The sequence below is a fragment of the Canis aureus genome, chromosome 38 (genome assembly GCF_053574225.1).
Source record: "Canis aureus isolate CA01 chromosome 38, VMU_Caureus_v.1.0, whole genome shotgun sequence".
In the NCBI taxonomy this organism is placed as follows: Eukaryota; Metazoa; Chordata; class Mammalia; order Carnivora; family Canidae; genus Canis; species Canis aureus.
This window is the reverse complement of record NC_135648.1, coordinates 10,946,700-10,969,178: the sequence shown is the minus strand read 5'-3', so window position 1 is coordinate 10,969,178 and position 22,479 is coordinate 10,946,700. Positions and strand designations below refer to the sequence as shown.

The 22,479-nt window shown below is 35.7% G+C and overlaps 1 protein-coding gene across 3 annotated transcripts in view; it reads left to right on the top strand.

Annotated features, from left to right (window-relative positions):
- The window catches only part of SPATA17 (spermatogenesis associated 17), a 205,130-nt gene that overhangs the window by 161,321 nt on the left and 21,330 nt on the right, over positions 1-22,479 (top strand). For 2 of the 3 annotated variants that reach the window (XM_077886679.1, XM_077886678.1), the window contains exon 10: positions 8,019-8,101. In XM_077886679.1, the coding sequence (XP_077742805.1) occupies positions 8,019-8,099 (81 nt within the window). In that variant the 3' untranslated portion in view covers positions 8,100-8,101. Of the gene's footprint in view, positions 1-8,018; positions 8,102-8,871; positions 9,773-22,479 lie in introns of those variants that run through there. The other variant, XM_077886680.1, reaches the window with a different exon arrangement.

Genomic DNA, 22,479 nt, shown 5'->3' with positions numbered 1-22,479 from the left:
CCACCTGAACTGGAACCAAGAGTTGGACCAAGAGTTGGATGCCAGCTGCATCCCCCAGGTGCCCCTGTAAATGGTTTTCCTAAAGCCATTCCAATAGCATCTCTGAACACTTTGGCAGCACATTTTCCAGTATACTAACCCGGTGCAAGCCCCAACTTTCCCTTTAGTGCTAGTTTCATATAGCATTCCCTTTATTTAAAATGGACTGTCTTTGTATATGAAAATAATGTTCCTGGAACCTCATCCTGGTATCATTAGCTTTGTTACCAAACCAACTAAAAGGCTATAGATCATTCTAATTACAGCACTGTATCTAGTTGGATGTTCCATTTCAGTGGCTTTTATATAGATGACATTTTTACTGTTTTTATTTGAAATTAAACAGATAATATGTACACATTACTATACGTACACATATAATAATATGTGTACATTTTATATGTACACATATATTTCTATATCTAGATCTATTCTGTCTGATAAATCTTTGTACCCTGTATCTCTTTTATTATGGCCATAATACATATATACCATAATACAGTGAACTGGTCAAACAAGAAATTCCATTATTTATCCTTCACTTTACATGTCTGACCTGCCATTTCCCACCTGTGCATTTATAACCAAGGCTATAAAGATGGAGGAGGACCATGAACTAAATAAAAGAAAACAGATAAAACTATTAAAACTACGGCAGATAAACCTGTTAAGAAGAAGAAAGATCTATGAAAATGGGAAAAGAGTCAATAGAAACTCAAATATATAATATTAGATTTCAAATGTACCCTCACTGAAATAAAAGCAATGTGTACACCAAAGTCAAATATAAATGACCTTTGAATAAGCAACTATTTAGGATTATTCATCCACAACTATTCCCTCCACCCATCCCCTCCTCCCATCTCAATAAAAATATCTAAGAATTTCTTAGTTTGAAAATAGCTAACACTTAGGAAGTCCTTGCTATATGCAAGGACTGTCTTAAGTGCTTTATACATATGGACTCTTGCAATCATTGTAATGACTGTATGAGTAGAGTGTTATTATTTTTGTTATTTCATCTCTTTCAAATGAGGAAACAAGAATTGCAGAGGTTAAATCAGTTGTCCAGGATCACAGAGCTCTTAAGAATACAGCTGGATTTCAAATCCAGGCAGCTTGGCTCCAAAGCAGTACTGCCTCAGAACAGAAGTCATAAGTAAATTTTCAAACCACTGTTGTGAACACCATCAGTGACACGCTAAGCATAATGTACTATACATATGAACTTGGTTTCCTTTCCACGTTCAGACTGACGATGCACCGTGAACTCAGGATCAGCTAAAAATGGTTTCTTTGGGAACGTAGACAAATGGTTTCATTGAAGGAGTAACATGATAAATCCTAAAGCTGTGGGATTCAGAACACATAATAGAGAACGCTTTAGGATATTTTCCTGAAAACACAGAGTAACCAGGGAGAAGACAGTAACTCCCACAACCTATAACCATATTCTTTTTTTGTCAAAACTGTAGAAATGCTCATGCCATCACAACATCTTCCACATGTAGGAGAACAGAGTTTGGTTGTGCAGGAATAATGCCAGGCTATCTTTTAAACCTGCCTATGAACTCTTGTTTGAAGACTATAGAAAATCCCAAGTGCAAACTAGACTTAACTGTGGTCTCTTTCGGGAAGTATTTTCAGTTAAAATAGTATTTAGTATTCAGCTAAAAGTTATCATCATCCTCTTTTTTTTTTTTTTTTGGCTCTAAGAGAAAAATCTTCACAATGCTTCAGAGCTGAATATTTTTAAAAAATATGTTAAGCTGAACAGTATATGCATCACCTTTGATTTCTGTCTGTCCTTCCAGTCTCCGAGGTTGTGTTTGCTGTGGTGTATCGGCACTGTCCTGCTTACCAAAACTGAAACCGGTTGTTGAAGTACTCAGTTGTGGGTATCTGGTGAAAAACCTTAAATAACTAGATAAACAGCCCAGCTGCCAACCTAAAGTAATCTTACACTTAGGGGTGAGTGGCCCAGGAAATTTGCTCTTTGTCATTTTGACTTGGTTTGAAAATGGACCTGGGCTGCATTCCAGCTCAAAGAACCGTTCACTTCCAAAGACTCCTAAATTGTCCCAAGGAGCTCATTTTAGCAGTGGATTATTTGTGTTTGGCTGGGCATCCTAATAGCAAAAGCTGTCTGCTTTGGCAAGCAGAGGCTATGGCAGGATTTAGAATTACTGTCCCCAGTGTTTTTCTTGATGAGGTTATTTTTCAGAAAAGCAATCCCCCACCCTCTATCTAAAAAGTGACACTGTGTGCGTGTTGTACAGGTGGTTTTCTTGAACTCATAAAGAGCTTCCCATGAAAGGGTGGCCTGTTTTATGTATCAACGGCAAATTTTAAACCAATGAGAACCAGTGCCGGATTTTGTCCAAAACCAAAGCTGTCTTAGTGGCATATTCCTCTTTTCCTATACCAGAGGTAACAGTTACTGGTTAAGAAGAATTTGAGGCCAACTAAGAATTTGGAGTTTTAAATTAATAAGAGTGATAAAGAGTTTTAAAAAAAAATTTCTTTTAGGGAATAGAGAGACCCGAAGAGTCAATGCCTATTTATCTACATAACTGTAAATGCCTGTTGTCTGACTCTCCTAGTAGCCTGTGAGGTCTCCTGGGAAGACACACTGAGATTTGGTTCCCATTAGTTGGAAGCTGACTAGCATAGTAATTGTACACTCTAGATGCTCAAATGTTAGTGGAAGGCACAGGTGAGACTAACACAGGATCAAGTCACGCTTCATTGTATTAGCGGAGTCCAAAATTAAGTACACAAGAAGATCCACAGGAATGAGGGAAGAACATGTTAGAAATTTATATCTTATAAATATAAATATTTTATATAAATATTTTAATAACCATATATTAATAAATATATAGCATATTTTATAGATTAATTTTATGTATTTATATATGAATTATATGCATGATTTAATATATTGATAATATATAAATATAAATATAAACTCTATTTATATTTAGTTTTACCTCATTTGTTTACCTGTTTAACATGACGTTTTACCATCACAATATTATCCATGTGCTCAAAATATTTTTACTGTTCGGGGATAGGATCAAAATCCTTTGAGTCCCACTTCACTGCATTATTGCTCCATATTAGTCTCTCATAGGTGCCAATGGAATTTATTTAATTTGATTTTTAAAGAATATGATAGGTAGAATATGAATAGACTTTTGCCACTGAAGAAAAAGGGAAGAAAAATATTAGTGCTAAGTGCCAGATGTTTTATCTGGGTAATCCTCACAACGACCCTGCGAGGCCAGTATCTCCATTTTATAGATGATGAAGCAGAATGAATTAGGAAGTGCTTCATGTGCTATTATTTTCTGGAATAATTTAAACAGAATTGGTATCATTTCTTCTTTATCTGGTGGAATGCATCAGTGAAATCATCTGGGCCTGTTTCGGAAGATTATCAATTATTGGTTCAATTTTTTAAATAGATAGGCCTATTCAGATTTTCTGTTTCTCCTTGTGTGAGTTTTAGTAGATTGTGTCTTTCAAGGAATTGGTCCATTTCACCTAAGTTATCAAATTTGTGATTACGGAGTTCTTCATCATGTTCCTTTATCATCCTTTTAATGTCTTTCAACTCTGATATTAGTAATTTGTATCTTCTTTCTTTTTTCTTAACCTTGTTAGTTATTTATCAATTTTACTGATCTTTAAAAAAAAAACTGGCTTTTGGTTTTGCTGATTTATCTCTATCCATTTCTTGTATTCAATTTCACTGATTTCTGCTCTGATTTTATTTTCTTCTCACTTGATTTAATTTCTTCTTTCTCCAGTTTCCTAAAGTGGAAACTTATATTAGTGGTTTTAGATATTTCTTCATTTCTGCCCTATGCATTCAATGCTATCAGTTTCCCTCTCTGCACTCCTTTTGTTGCATCCCACAATTTGGTAAGTTGTATTTTAATTTTCATCTAGTTTGAAGTACTTTTTTATTTATCTTGATGCTTCTTCTTTGACCCTACCTGTGTTTAGAGGTATGTGTTTAGCCTCCAAATATTTGGGGATTTTTCAGCTATCTTTATGTTACTGATTTCTAATTTAATTACATTGTGATATAAGAGTATATGTTTGTATGACATTTGTTCTTTTGACTTTATTGAGGTATATTTTATGGCCCTGAATGTGGTCTGTCTTGGTGAATGTTTCGTGTGAGCTTGAGAAGAATGTGTGGGCTATTGTGGTCTATAAATGTCAGTTAGGGTTAATTGACAGCTGTTCTTTTCATTTGTGTACTTACTGATTTCCTGCCTGCCGGATCTGTCAGTTACTTAGAAAGGGGTGTTAAGATCTCTAACTCCTACAGCCACTGTTTCTCATTGCAGTTCTATTAGTTTGGCTTCATGTATTTTGCTGCTCTGGAGCTACACACATACACATTAAGGATGGTTATGTCTTCTTTGAGAACTGACCCCTTTATTGTGCAACACCCATCTTTATCCCTGATGATTTCTTTTCTCTGAAGTCTGTTTTGTCTGACATTAATATAGTTACTCCAACCTTATTTTAATTAATGTTAGCGTGGTATATCTTCTCCCTCCCTTTACTTTTATTTGTTTTTAATTTTTAAAATTTCTTTATTTTTTTTAAATTTTTAAATTCAATTTGCCAACATATAGTATAACACCCAGTGTTCATCTCATCATGTGCCTCCTTTACGCCCATCATGCACTTACTGCCCCCTCCCAGCTTCTGCAACTGTTTGTTTCCCGGAGTTTGGAGTCTTTCATGGTTTGTCATCCTCTCTAATTTTTCCCCACTCACTTTCCCCCCCTTCCCTTATGGTCTCTTTCACTATTTCTTATATTCCACATGTGAGTGAAACCATATGATAATTGTCTTTCTCCGGTTGACTTATTTCACTTAGCATAATACCCTCCAGCTCCATCCATGTTGAAGTAAATGATAGATATTTATCCTTTCTGATGGCTGAGTAATATTCCATTGTATATATAGACCACATCGTCTTTATCCATTCATCTGTTGAAGGACAGATTGGCTCCTTCCACAATTTGGCTATTATGGACATTACTGCTATGAACATTGGGGTGCAGGTGTCCCAGTGTTTCACTAGATCTGTATCTTGCAGTAGTGCAATTGCTACATCATAGGGTAGCTCAATTTTTAACTTCTTGAGGAACCTCCACACTGTTTGCCATTTCCATTTTCGTCAGTTTGATCAAATGCTTCTGGACAGCTCTTCAGAATATGAGAGTGTTTTACAAGAAAGATGTAAAGATGATTTGGAAAGGTTGGAAAGTGAGGCCTTTGGAAGAAAAGCACTCTGTGTCTAAAGAAGAACCTAGGGGGTCAGTTGAATATGTCTCCAAGCACATGAAGAGCAGACCCACCTCTAACAGTTATAGAGCACAAGGTCAGAGCAATGGAAGCCACATGTCATATGATGGATTGAAAAGTTACAAATCAGAGCACCTGAGTGGCTCAGTGGTTGAGTGTCTGCCTTTGGCTCAGGGCATGATCCCGGAGTCCTGGAATTGAGTCCCACATCAAACTCCCCACAGGGAGCCTGCTTCTCCCTCTGCCTATGTCTCTGCCTCTCTCTGTGTGCCTCTCATAAATAAATAAATAAAATCTTAAAAAAAAAAGTTGCAAATCAACTTAACTGTTAAATATGTCCTGTCACCCTACCATAATAAAAATACTTTTATTATAACAATATCAAGAACTATGAAATGAAGACTGAAAGTTGGCAAGGTATTAGAGACAACATAATTTAATAATTGTTCCCATGACCAAGTTATCTGTTGGTGAGTCTATGATATTTGGATGAGTAATAAAATAAAGACACGCATAAGTAATGCATAATTATATATTCCATATAATTTACTTTCTTGCATTTATTTCAGCAGGATCATGAATTATATTTTTCTTTTTTAAGTTTTTATTTAATTATATTTTTAGAATCAAGATTTTTTATTTAATTATTATTACATTACCAGTAGCAATATAAACTGAATTTTGAAGGAAAATATAAATCAATTTAAAACATATGCAGTTTGAATACATTTTTAGCAAGTGCACGTTAAAGTAAATGTAAAAAACAAAATTTAAACTTATTTACATGTTTTAAAAATGAGTTATTTTAAATACTCAGAATTATCTACTATATCAAAATGAGGAATAAGTATAAATATCAAAAGTTTAAACTAAGATAGTTTAAATAAAATTCACCTTTTAATTTACTTTTCCAAAAATTAAATTGTTGTTTGTATTTATAAAACAAACTATTCACAGTTCTAAATTCTGACTTTATCAAGTGCCTACATAAAAAATCACTGCTATGTTTCACACGTATGCCTAAATTTCATATTCAAATTTGAGTAATTTGAATTATTAACTATTGCAAAGTGCCCCTGCCATGTCAAGGTCAACTCTCATAAATACTATATCAATTCCTGAGTACCTCCAGAATCACAATTTGAACTAAAATAAGGCAAGAGTATGGATGTTCAGCATCACAGAAAAATAATACCTCATTATAGGAAGTTCTATTGCATTTATGGTATCCAAGAGGAAGAATTTTATTCAAATTAATTAATTTTTTATCGAAGCATTTTTGCCACTTACATTCTTTCCCTACTTGAAAGCAGCATCTGTTACAGGGTAACTGTCCTTCATGTCACTTGGGCTTAGCCACTTTTGTTTCACTAACACTGAGCAACAGATGTGGAGTTCTCCCTGGGGCATTCGTCTTAAAAGCAGATATTTATAAGAGCTCTGCTGTATCAGAGTAAAGAGCCAGATCCCTGGTAACAGACATACTTGCATGTTCTTCAGTACATTTATGTTTTGTGTGTTTGTAATGTATGAACTTCTCTAATGAGGTGGGCTGATTGGTGGAGATCCTTCTTTCCAAGGTTTTCTTAAGTGAACAAACAAAACAACAAACAAAAACTGTCACAAATCATCTCCGTTAAGGATTGGCCTCCTTTACAAGGAAAGACATGCTTTTATATGGTCTGGCCATTTATTAACAATATTCACTGCTTATTTAATGCTTTACATCATTAATTTATTTGCCTTTGTAACATGCATGAAGAGCATTCATTTCTATCCTCAATCAAATGTTGCTTCTCTGGTTACTGAGTAAAAGAATGATTGTTTCTCTCTAAACTCCTATAGCCTTCTTTTGTATCAGTGCTGTGGTACTTACCACAGTCTGCCCTCTATTTACAAGTATTTGGGTACATCACCTTTCCAGTTTCATTCATTCAGTCAAGAAATATTTATTTTTTACAAAACAAAGTATCTACTCCCATGAAACTTATAATCCCATGTGGGACACAAAATAAATAAATATGTGATATCAAGGAGCGGTAATTAAGAAATAGAGGTCAGTTGAGGTGATAGAAAGTTTCAGGAGTGCTATTTTATATATGCAGGTAGACTGAAAGGGCCTCTTTGAACAGAGATGGGATAAAAGGAGGGAATGAGTCAAGGAAATAACTGGAGATAAAGCTAAGTGGAGGCATCTGTAAGTATAAGGACTATGAGAAAATGTGTTCAGTAAACAGAAGTGTTGCTAAGAAAGATTAAATGAAGGGAAATGTAGAGGAAAATAGGTCACATCAGAAAAGGACCCAAAAGCACAACTATAGGATTATAGGTCAAGGTAAAAAATTTAGATTGTGAGTTCCTTTATGACAGGTGACTGCATCTGGCTTTTGCATTGCTCAAAGGTTTTTAATAGTACCACCCATAGCTATGGCAAGCTATGTTTAAAGAAAGCTCGGTACTTCTGGCTTTCAACTGATAAAAATTAACTGCTAATTTTGTCTTATTTGAGGATATAATGGGAAACTTGAAGTACAGTTAAATATCTATCTAGAATTTAATATAATATAAATTATAATAAAATAATAGTAATAATACAAAGTCATTAAGATCTCTGTGGTAACCTTTGATTGTTTTCTTCCCAGGATTTCCAAACTGTACTACCATCATTTGATCTCTTCTCAAAATATGGAAAATCATATTCAAAAGCTGGACAAATTATATAAAGGTATGCATTTTGCTAAGAAGCACTTCAGAAAGTATATTAAAAACATTTAAAAAATCAAGTGAGATTGACTTTAACTTTCAAGCATTTTTAAAACCATGATATAATATTTATATATAATAAAACTCCCATTTTTTCATTCTAATTTAATGGTTTTTTAACATTCAAAAATCATGGATTTTATTTTTCAAATCTCTTCTCCAAAACAGACTCAAAATACATTAAGAAATAGAGGGGTACCTGGTGACTTAGTGGCTGAGTATCTGCCTTTGGCTCAGGTTGTGATCCGGGTCCCTGGGGTGGAGTCCTGCATCTGGTTCCCCGCAGGGATCCTGTTTCTCCCTCTGCCTATGTCTCTGCTGCTCTCTCTGTGTCTCTCATGAATAAATAAATAAAATCTTTTTTAAAAAAATGCATTAAGAAATAGAATTGACAAAAATCTGAAGTCGTCTTTAAATTAACTAATACAATAAATAAATAGTTTTACACAATGCAATGAAAAAATATTGATAGTGTCCAAAAGCTAAGAATAGTTTAAATATTTTAGTATGTATGTTACTTGAAGTACAAGTTGTCTCTAGGAGATTCCAAATAAATAGTGTCTAGGATCTCTGATTATCGAAGTTTACAGTATAGAGAAGGACAGAGATACCCACATAAACTTCAAGATCACAAAATAAGCTCTCAGTGAAAACCATTTAATTGCTGAGGAGCTTTAGAATAGGAACTGATTAAAATCAAATTAAGACTAATAGGTCTTCTGGCACTTTCAGCCAAATGTGAAGGAGATTCCAGATGAAGACAGCAAAGCTCACTCTAGTTGAAGGAATGAGGCAGGAATGAGAAATCATGCTGAGTGGAATTCCCCAGGTAACGTGTCAACCTCAAGAAGCAAAGGAAAGCACCTATCTGTTGGAAGGAGCACAGCATAGATACAGGCAACTTCTGTTCTGTAGATTTAGTGTTAGTGTCACTTCTCCCCCACTTACAGCTTTAGATGCTTCAACTCAGAAATTAGTATGTTGGGATCCCTGGGTGGCGCAGCAGTTTGGCGCCTGCCTTTGGCCCAGGGCGTGATCCTGGAGACCCGGGATCGAATCCCATATCAGGCTCCCGATGCATGGAGCCTGCTTCTCCCTCTGCCTGTGTCTCTGCCTCTCTCTCTCTCTCTCTCTGACTATCATAAGTAAATAAATAAAAATTAAAAAAAAAGAAAAAAAAAAAAACCTTTAAAAAAAAAAAGAAATTAGTATGTTAAATATAAATAGTAGTATCTACCTCTTAACTACTCCAAAGGAATATAGGAAGGGAAATATGAAATACTTCGAGTGAATAGAAAAACATAGTGTCAAGTAGAATTGCTATTTCAAAGGTTTATAAAGTACCATTACATATCGGGGCATTTCCCTAGTATTTGTGACTCACAATAGAGGAAATAACATCTTTCATATTTGTGTCTGACTTCAGATGTTAGTTCAAAGATACAGCCTATTCATAATGGTGAGAGCTTGAAAACAACATGGATACTCAGCATATGCTGAGTTAAATAAATAAGACGTAAATACAACACCATGAAGACATTAAAAGTGTTAACATAGATCTTTACCCTAAATTTGAAAAAAAAAAAAATGCCTGTATTTCTAAGAAAAGGTAAGATTCAAAAGAACTGGTGTAGTCTGATTCCTTAAAAAAAAAAAAAAAAAAAAAAAGTGTGTGTGTATGGAGGGGGTGTCTGGGTGGCTCAGATGGTTAAGCATCTGCCTTTGGCTGAGGTCATGATCCCAGGGTCCTGGGATCCAGCCCCACATTGCATCGGGGCTCTCTGCTCAGCAGGAAGCCTGCTTCTCCCTCTGCCTCTCCCCTCCACTTGTACGTTCTTTCTCTCTCAAATGAATAAATTAAATCTTTTGTAAAAAAGTGTGTGAATGTGCGTGTGTACACACACATATATAATATATATGTATGCATAAAAACACACTTGCATGCATTTATTTGTATATTGCAGGTATATATATACATTCTTCAGGCAAAATGTTAATGATGGTTATCTCTAGATAGTGATATGATTGCCTTTTTGAGTGATACTTCTTTTATAGTCTCATTTTATAAAATTTTTATCTAATCAGACAAAAGCAAAGTGTTAAAACACTCCAGTAGGGACTAGTTGCTCTTCTCTGCCAATTACAAAAACATCTTGACTTTATTTTATTCAATCATAATAATTTAGAGACAATTATCTCTTTTTTCTGAAGACAAAATAATTACTTGCTAAATTATTTATAAAGAAGACAAGGATGAGTAACAAATGTTTCACATTACTTTTAATTAAAAAGAGTGCACAATGCACAGATATGTGACAGAAATATGTGATAGAAATTTATAAAAAATTTTGCGAACGCTTCTCTTGGAGTTTTAACTATTTTGTAAATTGAAAATATTCTCAAAATGTCCTCTCCTCTTCTTGGAAAGGAAATTAATGTCTAGTGTTTAATTTTGGTAAGTGAAGGGTAGCCGCCTTAGCTGAGGCTCTCCTATTAAGATTTAATTTCACCAAATACAACAGAGTGCTTCTATTCTTTGTAAAGAAGGCCAAGACGGGGACACTTACACCAAAGTGTTGAATAAAGATGCCATAGTAATTTTTTGAGCTATCTATTTGATTGCTTCAGCTTCAAGATAGTTCATCACTTCACTCTAATTCACCCTACATTGCCTCTTACACTCACACTGCGTTTTCCCATCAGTCCGATTAGCATAGCGATGCCTTCACCAGATTAATCTTTCTTTCCTTAGAGTGTCTGCATTTCGGATAAACAGAGCCTACACTACCCATTTTGATTAATATACTAAGATTTCCGCCACTGAAACTGCTGAGAGTGAATTAGATTTTAAACACACACATATTTTAAAATCTACTCTCTGACTAGAATGTGACTCCTTTTCATTTCCTTAATTTTTCTTTGTAACTGGTCATTTTTGTGACCTTTGATAGTTTCCTAAAGCAGGTTGGTTGAAATCAGATTATACTATATTGCATCAAGAGTATGGATTGCTTGGCCGTCTTTTTAGCTACATTCATGTTTCCAGGCAGAAGACTCTCTTTAAGGATTTAAGTGAAGAAATCATAACAAAATGAGGTGAAATCATTGGTCTGGCATCAATGTGAGTTTTCTTGCTTTATGTGCTCCTCAAGCTTTTCACATTCTTCTTTGTAATGGGCCTTGGTCTAGGCTCTTTCCGCTAAAATGTGATTCAATTTTGAAACCAGATGAGTTACGTTTTAATTAAATTATGCATGAAAACCAATGTATTTCCCCCCCCCCCCTTATAGGAATTTGGCATATAAATGACTTACATAGCTGAGAAAAAAAGTTAAAATGGAAAATAAGTTTGGTTATCACCTGAATTAAGGAACAGCCAAAAAATTCTATTGTTTTTTTCCAGAAGAAATAAGATTTTAGCAACTGTGTAAGGAAAATGAAGGTGTATGAGGAGAAAGTAATAATCAGGCATATAAGCTATATATATGCCTGTTGGAGGGTAATTTTTTAATTTGACAAGAGGAATGATTAAGTCTTGTCATTCAGCTTGACACCATGTGAATTTATAACCCTTTCCAATTTAGTCATAATGAATTGGCAAAAAAAAACAAAATGAAACGAAACCCAATATTCCTTTAGTATCTTTTTTTTGGCCTGATGGTCCTTTGAATAAAGATGATAGAACAACCCACTTGCCTCTAGGAAAACATTCTGCTGTGTTTCTCCATGACTGAGGCAAGTGGGCTGAGCATTCTGTATTTAGATAGATTGGTATGCACAATCAGCATTGGCTGCCAGTATCTGCAGCAGTGTAGACAGAGATTAGAGAATCGGATGATTCCAGCAGAGCTAGACATGAGTCAAATCACGGCATAGCCTCCCCAGACTTTTAACTGAGCTAACTCTAAGGGAGGAAGATTTAAATAGAGATTTTGAGAACTCGTGTTACTGGGTTCTTTTCTTCTTTCATTGTACTCTTTGTTTTTAGAAAATAAGACCAAATGTAAAAATGAGTTTAAAGTGTGAGTGTGGAATAGAAGACCCCCACTGCCTGAAATCCTGGATTCTACTTCTGTAGCACAAGTCTATTAACCTCTGAAGTGTGTGTGTGTGTGTGTGTGTGTGTGTGTCTTTCTCTCTCTCTTCCTCCCATCCCTTCTTTCTCTCTCATTTGTCCATAGGAGAAATAGGAAGCATCTTTGGTTCATTCAAAAATTCTATAGTCTAAAAGTAAAATTAAAATGAGTACCCTACAGAAAATACACTTAAACCATACTTCTTACAGTGATTCAATAAACTGCAATATTTTGCATCCAACCACTCATAAACTAATTACAGTGTGGATCTATGTGCACATAGTATGTGGATAGTGAGTCTTTTACTTCTAAGAATGTCTGTCACGACCACAGCCCCTGGTGACCAAAAGAGCCATAAATGGTTCCACTGAAGTGGCCATATTCTGACCCCATCTACCTAGTCACAACCAATGAGACCAGTGTTGGGTACTCAAGTTAAGGGCAGCCAACAGGTAAGTGTGAATGATGAATGGTTGGAAGTATGAATGGCATGAAGTGGTTTGGTGGGAGAACTCTTGCCTAAGGAAAATAGGGACCAATTAGAACCCCCTCAGGACATGAACTTGCAACATACAGACATACACACCTGTGAGTGTGGTACCAGAAACATAGCCTCCCTCAAATAGAGAAGACATTTGCAGGTCTTGCTGCAAAGAGAGTGAAAAGGTAATCTGGCCATTAGGGTTGTACCTAGTGTATTGTGTTCACTTAGTAAGTAATTTCTGAATGAAAAGCAAGTGTCTGACCAATTAAATTGTGGAATTTTAGAGTATGTCTTCTAACCCATTGAATCTTTCATAGCAATTAGCAGTCTATGAGGTATTTTGTAGGTGCTGGAGAATATTTGTTGACTTCAACACAAACTCTAAAGATGGTAGGCTGGTGTTGGAAAGAGTCTGAACATTACCCACTTCAAAGCTACTGTGGCAAGTCTTATGATTCCGTCCATAACTTTGCCTTTGTCCATATGATAGTTTAAGCTAGGATTTTAAAACTTTAATGTAATAAGGCATTATGCAAGGAATTATGATTTGTGAAGTTTTATAGGAAATAGGTTCACTTTTTTTTTCTTTTGGTTCACTTTTAAAACATCTTCAGTGTTACTTTTTAAAAAACAGTTAACATTCATTTAGTGCCAAATTTGGTGAATATGGTGGGAGTTATAGTAAGTCTGAGTTTGCAGAACATTCAAATAAGTAATAAAAGCAAATGCTTTTCTTAATAAGATAACATTCATTGCAAGGAGAAATTTGCTGACATTTGAGGATGGGGAATAGAAATAGAATAGGAAAATATGTTATCAGGTATTATACAAAATAATGGAAAATGATAAAGAATTATTCTATGTTGTAAAGTGTAAAAAGTTGAATAGTAGTAGCTAGATTCAGAACAGAGCAGAGTTCTTTGAAACATGCATGGAGTCTATCCCAGATAACAGAATGGATAATTCAACTATCAAACTCCATTTACCCTGGAAACAATTAATGAAAATAAAAATAAAAATGACATTACTGGGAGGGGGAGTGTATAACCTGGTCTCTTGTTATGATGGTTCCTAACTCCACGAAGCTTCTTTCTCTCTTCCTTGATTATTATTATCTTTTTTAAATAGGATATATTACTTTATAGTAATGGAATCGATGATTCCTGGTTTTCTATAATAATCTTAGGAGACTAGAATCTTATTCTAATGCTGCTGCCAATGCTCACAATGTTTTGGAACTCATTCCTTTCAAATAGCCTTCATCATTGGTTTATAAGGTATTACAAAGTCTCAGTGCTCCAAAGTTACTGTTCCTGGAAATTCGGAAACAAAAGTAATTATAAGGGCATCTGACTTCTCTCTCTTTCCTCCTCCTTCCCATTCCTCTTCATCCCCTCCCTCCTCCTCTTCCTCTTTTTCCTATTCATCTTCAAAGTTATATCAGTACACCCAAGAAAAATAATTCTAGCTCTCAACAGATGTTTGGGAACTGCTAAGTATTTCATTGTTCAAAATGTTGGTTTTATCTTCTTCACTGATACCCAAGCTCTTGAATGCTTCAGGAGCCCTTAGCCAATCTTTGTAATGTTGATTCTTCACTGCCACCTCTCAGCAAACACACACACTCAAGCTCCTGATAACTACAGAGGTTTCCAGAGGAGTCCAGAAATGCCTTTGTGTTGAGTAGAGATTAAGACTGAGTTATGGAATCTTACTAGAGAATATAACTGAGGAAAGCAATCTGTTTCATCTAGAAAACTGCTTAGCTCCATCAACTTCTATAAAATCTCCTTCCTACATTCCCAATATGAGCCAACTCAAGAAAGTTAGTGAGACATAGTGTCTGACCAAAACTAAGTGATAACTTGATCACCTATCATATTTACCGAACTCCGTTCTGAATGAATGTTCATTCACCTCCATTAAAAACGTTAAGAGCACTGTGGATGTTTGAAGGAATATATCTAGAGAACATTCAGAGTTGGATCTCCAGTTCTTCTGAAATCAAAATACTAATCAACTTTCTTATAGTTAATCAGGTAGATGTCTTTCTCTCCTCCCCCCACCCATCTCTAATTTCTCTGAGGGCTAATAACTGTCTCTCATGATAAATGCCCTCTAACATCTCGTAGAGCACCTGGCACAGAGTAAAATATCTGTTGGATAGATGTTGTTAAGGAAGTTCCAAAAATCTTTCAAGGAATAGAAGCTGTAAAATAGCAAAGAGCTTCCTAAAATAATGCCTATAATGATACACCATTGCTCATTTGAATGCATACTTTGTGGAATGTTATTTTTAAACTGTCTCATTTGTAGTTACATTGTATATGATTTTGCATACACATTTGGATATACACTAAGTTGGTTGATCCTAGGTCAAGTTATGATTGCTGCTTGGGTAAAGTGTTCCTTCTGGGAAATAATCATTCATATCTGTAAATTAGTAATTATCCTTAATTATACAATATAGTATTATAGTTGTAAAGTCAAGATTGCACTTTTATCTGAGAGAAATCGTGAATCTTTCTTACTGATTGTATGTATCCCCTTTTTATTCTGGTCCCTCACATTTATAGCCTATTTCTCACATCCACACAGTATCCATTTAGGCACTAATTTTAGCTTCAATCACAATTTGTTTCTCTTTGCCCTCATGTTCTCTTCCAGTTTACTTTTTTCCCCATCATCAAATAGCTCAAAACGTTTTAGGAACAAAGTGAGATATTAATAAAATCACCAAATTATAGGTGGAACTTGTCTAAGATCATAGTGATACCTAAAAGCAGCCAAATTGCTAAGCCAGTAGAGCTCATTTGGTCCAAGTTCTGGTTTATAAAAAACTATAGCATAAGGGCATCTGCTGGCCTCAGAAGAGCATGTGGCTCTTGACCTCCAGGTGGTGAGTTCGAGCCCCACGTTGGTAAAGAGAATACTTAAATAATATTTTTTAAAAGGCATCAGAATAAAATTTTGTTTAAAAATGAATGAGCGAATGAACATCGTTTGAGTTGGTCTGTATTCCATGAATTAAATTCTAATTAGCATCTCTCTTTAAGCTCCTCTAAAACCACAACTCATCACATCTGTGTTACAGCTTTAATGATAAACTTTCTAACTCTTCTGCAGTAAATGAACTCTTCTTTCATTTACCACTGCTGATGAAAGATTCTAATGAGAGAAATGGCATTAATTTAGACTGATAATGTAACTGATTATTTGTTGTAGCCTACAAAAAGTGCACAATGCCAAAACACTTATCTGGTCTCTCATTTTATAATTCAAAATGTTTTCCTGCAAGAATGGAATGAAATCCCAACTTGGCCTGTGGCTTATGCTTGGATTACTCCTTTTGGAACTCAGCTGTCCCCAGCAGGCTCCTTCACAGGGCATAGTAGGGTGTTGCTAAGTACTCTTCCATGTCTTAACACTTCAACTCATTGATGAGGAAATCACCTTGCTGCTGGTGCCAGCAGATACAGTCATTTATCAGTACATTGAGTTTAGTGTATAGTTCTCAGACTCATATTTATGATTGTGAAATGCAGCTCATTAGCACACTGTGGCATTAAGCAGTCCTTGCCTCAAAGTCAGGTGTCTGTACATTAAGGAATCTTGATATTAAGAAATGACAAGGGGCACTTGGATGGCTCAGTGGTTGAGCATCTGCCTTTGGCTCAGGTCATGATCACTGGGGTCCTGGGATGGAGCCCTGCATCAGGCTCCCTGAAGGGAGCCTGCTTCTCCCTCTACCTATGTCTCTGCCTCTCCCTGTGTGTCTCTCAGAAATAAATAAATTAAAAATCTTAAAAAAAAAAAAAAAGAAAGAAAGAAATGATGAAACTGTGTACACTGTTTGGAATTAATCGCTGAGGCAAATAGAAGGGAAACATACAGTGTGTGTTTAATGTTGAGAAGTTAATTTGCTGCCTTATATGGAGATCGTCAGACCTTACAAACAACAAGTGAAACCCAGGCTCTTATTATGAAATGTAATAATGATTATTTCCTAGGCTCTCATTGTTCCATAGTTAGCCTATTTTCCAGCTTGAACATAGTCTGTGCTACTTAATATATCTAAAGCATTTATATTTAATTCCAAACTACAACTACCTGACAAAAATTAATTTTCACGCCTCTCAATGTGAAAATAAACCAATTGTATGAAAGATAGATAAAAATAATTTTTAAAAATATAATCCTTCCTACATACTTCCTATTATAAACCACTGACATCACCAACAGGGAGAAGGGAATACATAGGACAAGATCATTTTTATACCCTAAACAGTTTACTCATTCATTTGAAACCTGGGTATTTATGCAATAAACATAAAGGTTCTACTATAACACCTTTTATTTTTGAGTGTTACTTTATCACAAGTCATATGAGTACAGAAATGTTTTAGTGTACAGAGGGTGAAACTGCTTCCTTCAAAAGAGTTACATTCAGTTGACGTGAAGAATCTGAGGAGTGACTAAAAGTAAAAAAAAAGAAAAAATTATTTAGTATATATTTTTTTTAATTTGCTACATGCCTAAAATGTGAGAAAGTATGATTAACATGGGGCAGGAATAATTAAGAATAATTTCTTGGAGGAGACAAGAGTTAAGACATATAATAGCAAGGACTTTGGGTGATTATGATGTGTCAAAGTAGTCCATCAATTGTAACAAATGTGCCACACTCCTGAGGGATGCTGATAATGGGGGAGGCTGCGCTTGTACGAAGGCAAGGGATATAGGGGATATTTATGTACCTTCCTCTCAATTTTGCTGTGAACCTAAAACTGCTCTTTAAAACAAAGGCTTTTATCTTTTAAAAAAATGGCAATACCAAAATTTTGTGTAACTAAAATCATCCAATAAATTGGTAGGAATATAAGTTTATAGAATCTTCATTAAACTGTTTGTATATAGCCATTAGAACTTCACATATACATATTCTGTGACCTAGAAGTTCCCTTCCTAGATATATACCTAAAAGAAATGTGTACATATGTTCACCAACAAAAATGTATGAAATATCCATAGCCCTCTTTCTCACAGCAATAAAGCAGAAATAACCGAAGTGCCTATCTGCTGATGAGTGGATAAACAAAATGTGATATATCCATACAATGGAATATAATTGGCAATGAAAAGGAATGATGCACTGATACATGCCACCACATGGCTAAAACTCAAAAACATTATGCTTAGTTAAATAAGCCAGTCACAAAGGCCACATATGGTATTGGTTCTATTTTTATGAAAGGTCCAGAATGGGCAAGTGATGGAATTTTCTATAGTTAGGTTATGTTGATGGATGAACAGCTCGGTAAATATACCTAAATCACTGAATTGTACTGTTTAAAAAAAAAATGCAGTGAGATACTTGTACATTCTCATTATGATAGGTAAAATTTTTAAAAGAGTGGCAACAAGATATGGCACTACTGTAACTCTCATCCAGTAAATTGGTAGAAGCATAAATTGTTATGTTATGGTGGAAAAACTTTCTGGCTATAGACACAAAAACTTAACATGTATATGTCCTGTAACCCAGTTGTTCTTCTCCTATGTCTAATAGATGTGTGTATATGCTCATTAAATAAAAAAAATACAAGAACGTTAATGGGAGCACCATTTTTAACAGCCGTGAAAAATTGGAAACAACCCAAATGGCTGCCAGTAGAAGAAATGATAATAAATTGTGGCATAATCGATTCATGGTGCATAGACTACAACGAAAATTAACTCTCCTCCTCCTCTCAATAACATAGAAGAGCTTCATAAATATGTTGTTTACAAGCCATCAGACATACAACATACATTGAAATATATCAGTGCATTCCTTTAAAGTGGGAAAAATAGACAATCTCTGGTGTTTGGGGATGAAGCCATACTGACAGTAAGGAACTCAAGGAGCCTTCTGTGCATGTAGGTGCTGGTCGTGTTCTACTTCTTGATTTAGGTTATAGATAGACTTGTTTTATTTGTGAGAATTCAGTGAGCTGTGTTTTTTTTTTTAATGAATTGTGAACCTTCCTGTATGTAGATTTTACTTCATTTCAAGTCAGACCAGTAAGAGTATAAGGGGATAGAGGACAAACAAAAACAAAAGCCCTGGAGGGCACCCATTCTCTGAGGATGACAGCCACTGCTCAGCTCCATCTGGTTTTGCCTAAGAGAAGGCAGGCCTAGTGACTTCAAACTAGGTACTTTTAAGAGAAGCTGGAAATATTTACATAAAATTCTCCATTTTTAAGTGTTGGCAAAGATTTCAATTATAGAAATATTGTGAAAACTATGCAAAGCACAACCAGAGCTGGACTTTGCCCTTGGTTGGTAGTCTTGGCAACTGAAGTGGCCAGTTCAGGTGGTTCTGTCTCTTACTGTGTGCACGGGCCTGGCAACATTTCTTAAACCTTCCTGAGCCTCAATTTTCTCATCTATAAGAATTAGAATGATAATACTTTCCTCTGAGGGTTATTAAGAGGATTGACTGCATGTTAACATCACTGACGACTGTGCCTTTAATTTAGCAGGCTCTCAATAAGTGATCATTGTTATTATTTTTATTGCCAGAGTGCTCTCAGGATAACGGAAAAAAAAAGGGGGTGACAGCTTGAAACAAAGACATACAGCCACAGCTTTCCACACCTATATTTTCTTGTCGTCCCTATCTTCCTCCTCTCTCACTAACTACCTTCCTACCTTTTTTTTTTTAATTTTTTTTTTAAATTTATTTATGATAGTCACACAGAGAGAGAGACAGAGGCAGAGACACAAGCAGAGGGAGAAGCAGGCTCCATGCACCGGGAGCCCGACGTGGGATTCGATCCCGGGTCTCCAGGATCGCGCCCTGGGCCAAAGGCAGGCGCCAAACCGCTGCGCCACCCAGGGATCCCCCTGCCTTCCTATCTTAAATCTCCTCTTGCCATAGCCCAACTAAAGGCCATCGTGGCCACCACCCCCTGTTTAGAATGAAAATGGGAGTAGGGCAGCTGGGAGATCAGTTTCTATTTCTCCATATTGAGTCTCCAAACTCATGTTTTTAGAAATACCATGATATGTGGTAATTTATTTCTAAGGGGGATCCCTGGGTGGCGCAGCGGTTTGGCGCCTGTCTTTGGCCCAGGGCACGATCCTGGAGACCCGGGATCGAATCCCACATCGGGCTCCCGGTGCATGGAGCCTGCTTCTCCCTCTGCCTGTGTGTGTCTCTGCCTCTCTCTCTCTCACTGTGTGCCTATCATAAATAAATTTAAAAAAATAATAATAAAATTTTATGCCTATTCTAGAAAAAGTAGGATATGATTTGGATAGGTTTTACTGGACTGCTCTGGACACTTGACCATGATAAATAACATTATTTTCAGAGATTCATTCAAAATTTTAATTTCCCCAAAAAGAAAATGGTACATACCAGTTTCTTGACATGAAACTTCTTATACCACAATATTAAGACTCTTAAATTTCATACACACACAAAATGCTAAAAGTAATTTCATGATGCAAAACCCCATAGATAATTAAATTTTTATTTCAGCGTTTGTAAGTCAAATTTTACAAACACATGTAACAAATAAGAACATTATGTTCCAAAATCCCTGATTCTGTATTTTTATAACATTCTATTGCATAAATAGGGAAAATAGAAGACAAGTCTTGACAGAGAGATATAAACCTTAAGGGTAAGTCAGAAAGTGAATAACAACCACCTATATAATCAAGAATCTGCTCTACTAAACTTTGACCATCTACAATTGATTTTAGGCATTCAGAAAGCATTTGGATATACTTATCCATCTGGCCCCTTTACCCAATATTTACATTGAAGTTCAGTAAGTTCAATAATTAAACACTGTGTGCGTGGTGTAGTTCATCATTATTCTGATTAATATTTCCAAAGCCATGTGAGGTTAAGACTTATTATAACCCATATTCAGATGAAAAAATTAAGACAGGATGAATAACTAAACTGATGATACAAAGAGAAAAATTAGTATTGGATTCAAGTCTAGTAGGACTCTTCAACTCAGGTGGTTAGTTGTTGCATTAGAATGATGCCCTGGTGATAGTTGTTAACAGACCTCCAAAGGCCATGTCTTTGTCTCCTTGATAGGAAACAGCATTCTAGAAACCAAGACTATTATCAATTTACTCCTTCCTTTTCATGAATATTTCTATTCTTTGGCACAAATTAGGGGGGTGGTGGTGATTTCTTCTGCTGTATTTATAAGGTCCAGCAAAGTCGGTCCATTTTCTTATGCCATTGTTATGAAGGAAGAAAGTGATTTTTTTTGTTATAGTGAATTATTTCATTCTTGTGAGGCAGAGCAAAAAGAAAGATAGCGAGGAAGGGAACATGAAATCTCATTTGGGGATAAAGAAAACAACTATTTCAAATAGTATGTAATTGTGTATAAGTAAATGTGTGTGGAATAAAAATGTAGAATGTAATTAAAACATTTGAAATATCTCAGCAAAAATAACACATAGAGATCCTGTGTTCCCACATCTTTACCACCCTCCTCTCTCAAGCCGCTGGCTTAGTACACCAAAACATCCCTCCTTTAAAGAAAAATAAGTGGAAATAAAGAGAGCAACCCAGCATCAAGAAGAGAAAAAAGTGAGAATAACATATTGGGAACAGAAACTGCAGTCTAACTAGTGCCTCCCCACCTTCATTACCATCCTTCCAAATAAATCTCCCTGCTCCTCTTGAGCTGGCAAATAAAAAAATCAACCCACAAGATATATGTGTGTGCTTCTCCTGATGAGCATCACCATCCATCTACAGTACGTCCCACATGCCAGTTTGAAGATGGGCTAGAGGGAGAATTAAAGACTTCAGAAAGTCCACAGCATAATCAAGAAGGCTTTTTTCTTCTGACTACACAGCTTTCATCTCTGTCTTGTGTGATTTTCTCTCCATCTCCTTCAGTCTACGGCAAAGATGCTGATTGCTGACGGGACAATAACGAATCATATACCTAACCTTCCAGGGCAACCAATTGGTTTCCAATATATGGCACGAACGCTTTTGATAGGTTTCATTTTGGCAAGGACTGTTAGTTCAGGTGTAGCCACACTGACACATTAGAATCCTGAATTCTGAGGTTTTAAAAGATGATGTCCAATTTCAAATGCATTTTTTAAATTTCAAATATAAAATAGCTTTCAAAGTACTATGGCAAGGTACAGACGTTGCTTCAGATTAGGGCAAAATTCAGTGGCCGTACTAAATATTTGGTCTGAACTAGATGGACATTTTCCTTTGTTTGTTTTTATCTCAGTACAGGTAACCCTCCTCTAAAAAGTAATATTTATCATTGTTGAGACTTGATGGCGTGTGGTAAGATCCCTAAGAAATAATTAATTCTAATTCTCCATACTTGCTGGGATCCTTTCTATGATATCCTAGTATGGGTTCCATTTTGGACTTCTCTAATTATTTAAAAGTTCTTTGTTACATGGAGTTTGTGATTTTGCTTACCAATACTAATTCCATGTTAGAAAAAGTTGATTCTGTCTTTCGTATAGCTGCCCTTCAAGCATTTGAGGAAAATACCATGGCTCACCTGAGATTTCTTTTCTCTGCGTTAAACACCTTTAGGTTCCAGAATTTTGTTTTCTAGCTGTTTCTACCACTACTACCTCTCCATGGCAGACAATGCTAATCACAATCCTCATGTCTACTGACCTGAGCCCAAGATCCCTTTCCACATAGCTCTCCAAGCAGTCACTATTCCATTTGAATTGTAAGTTGAAACCTATTTACTAACCTTGGTATTT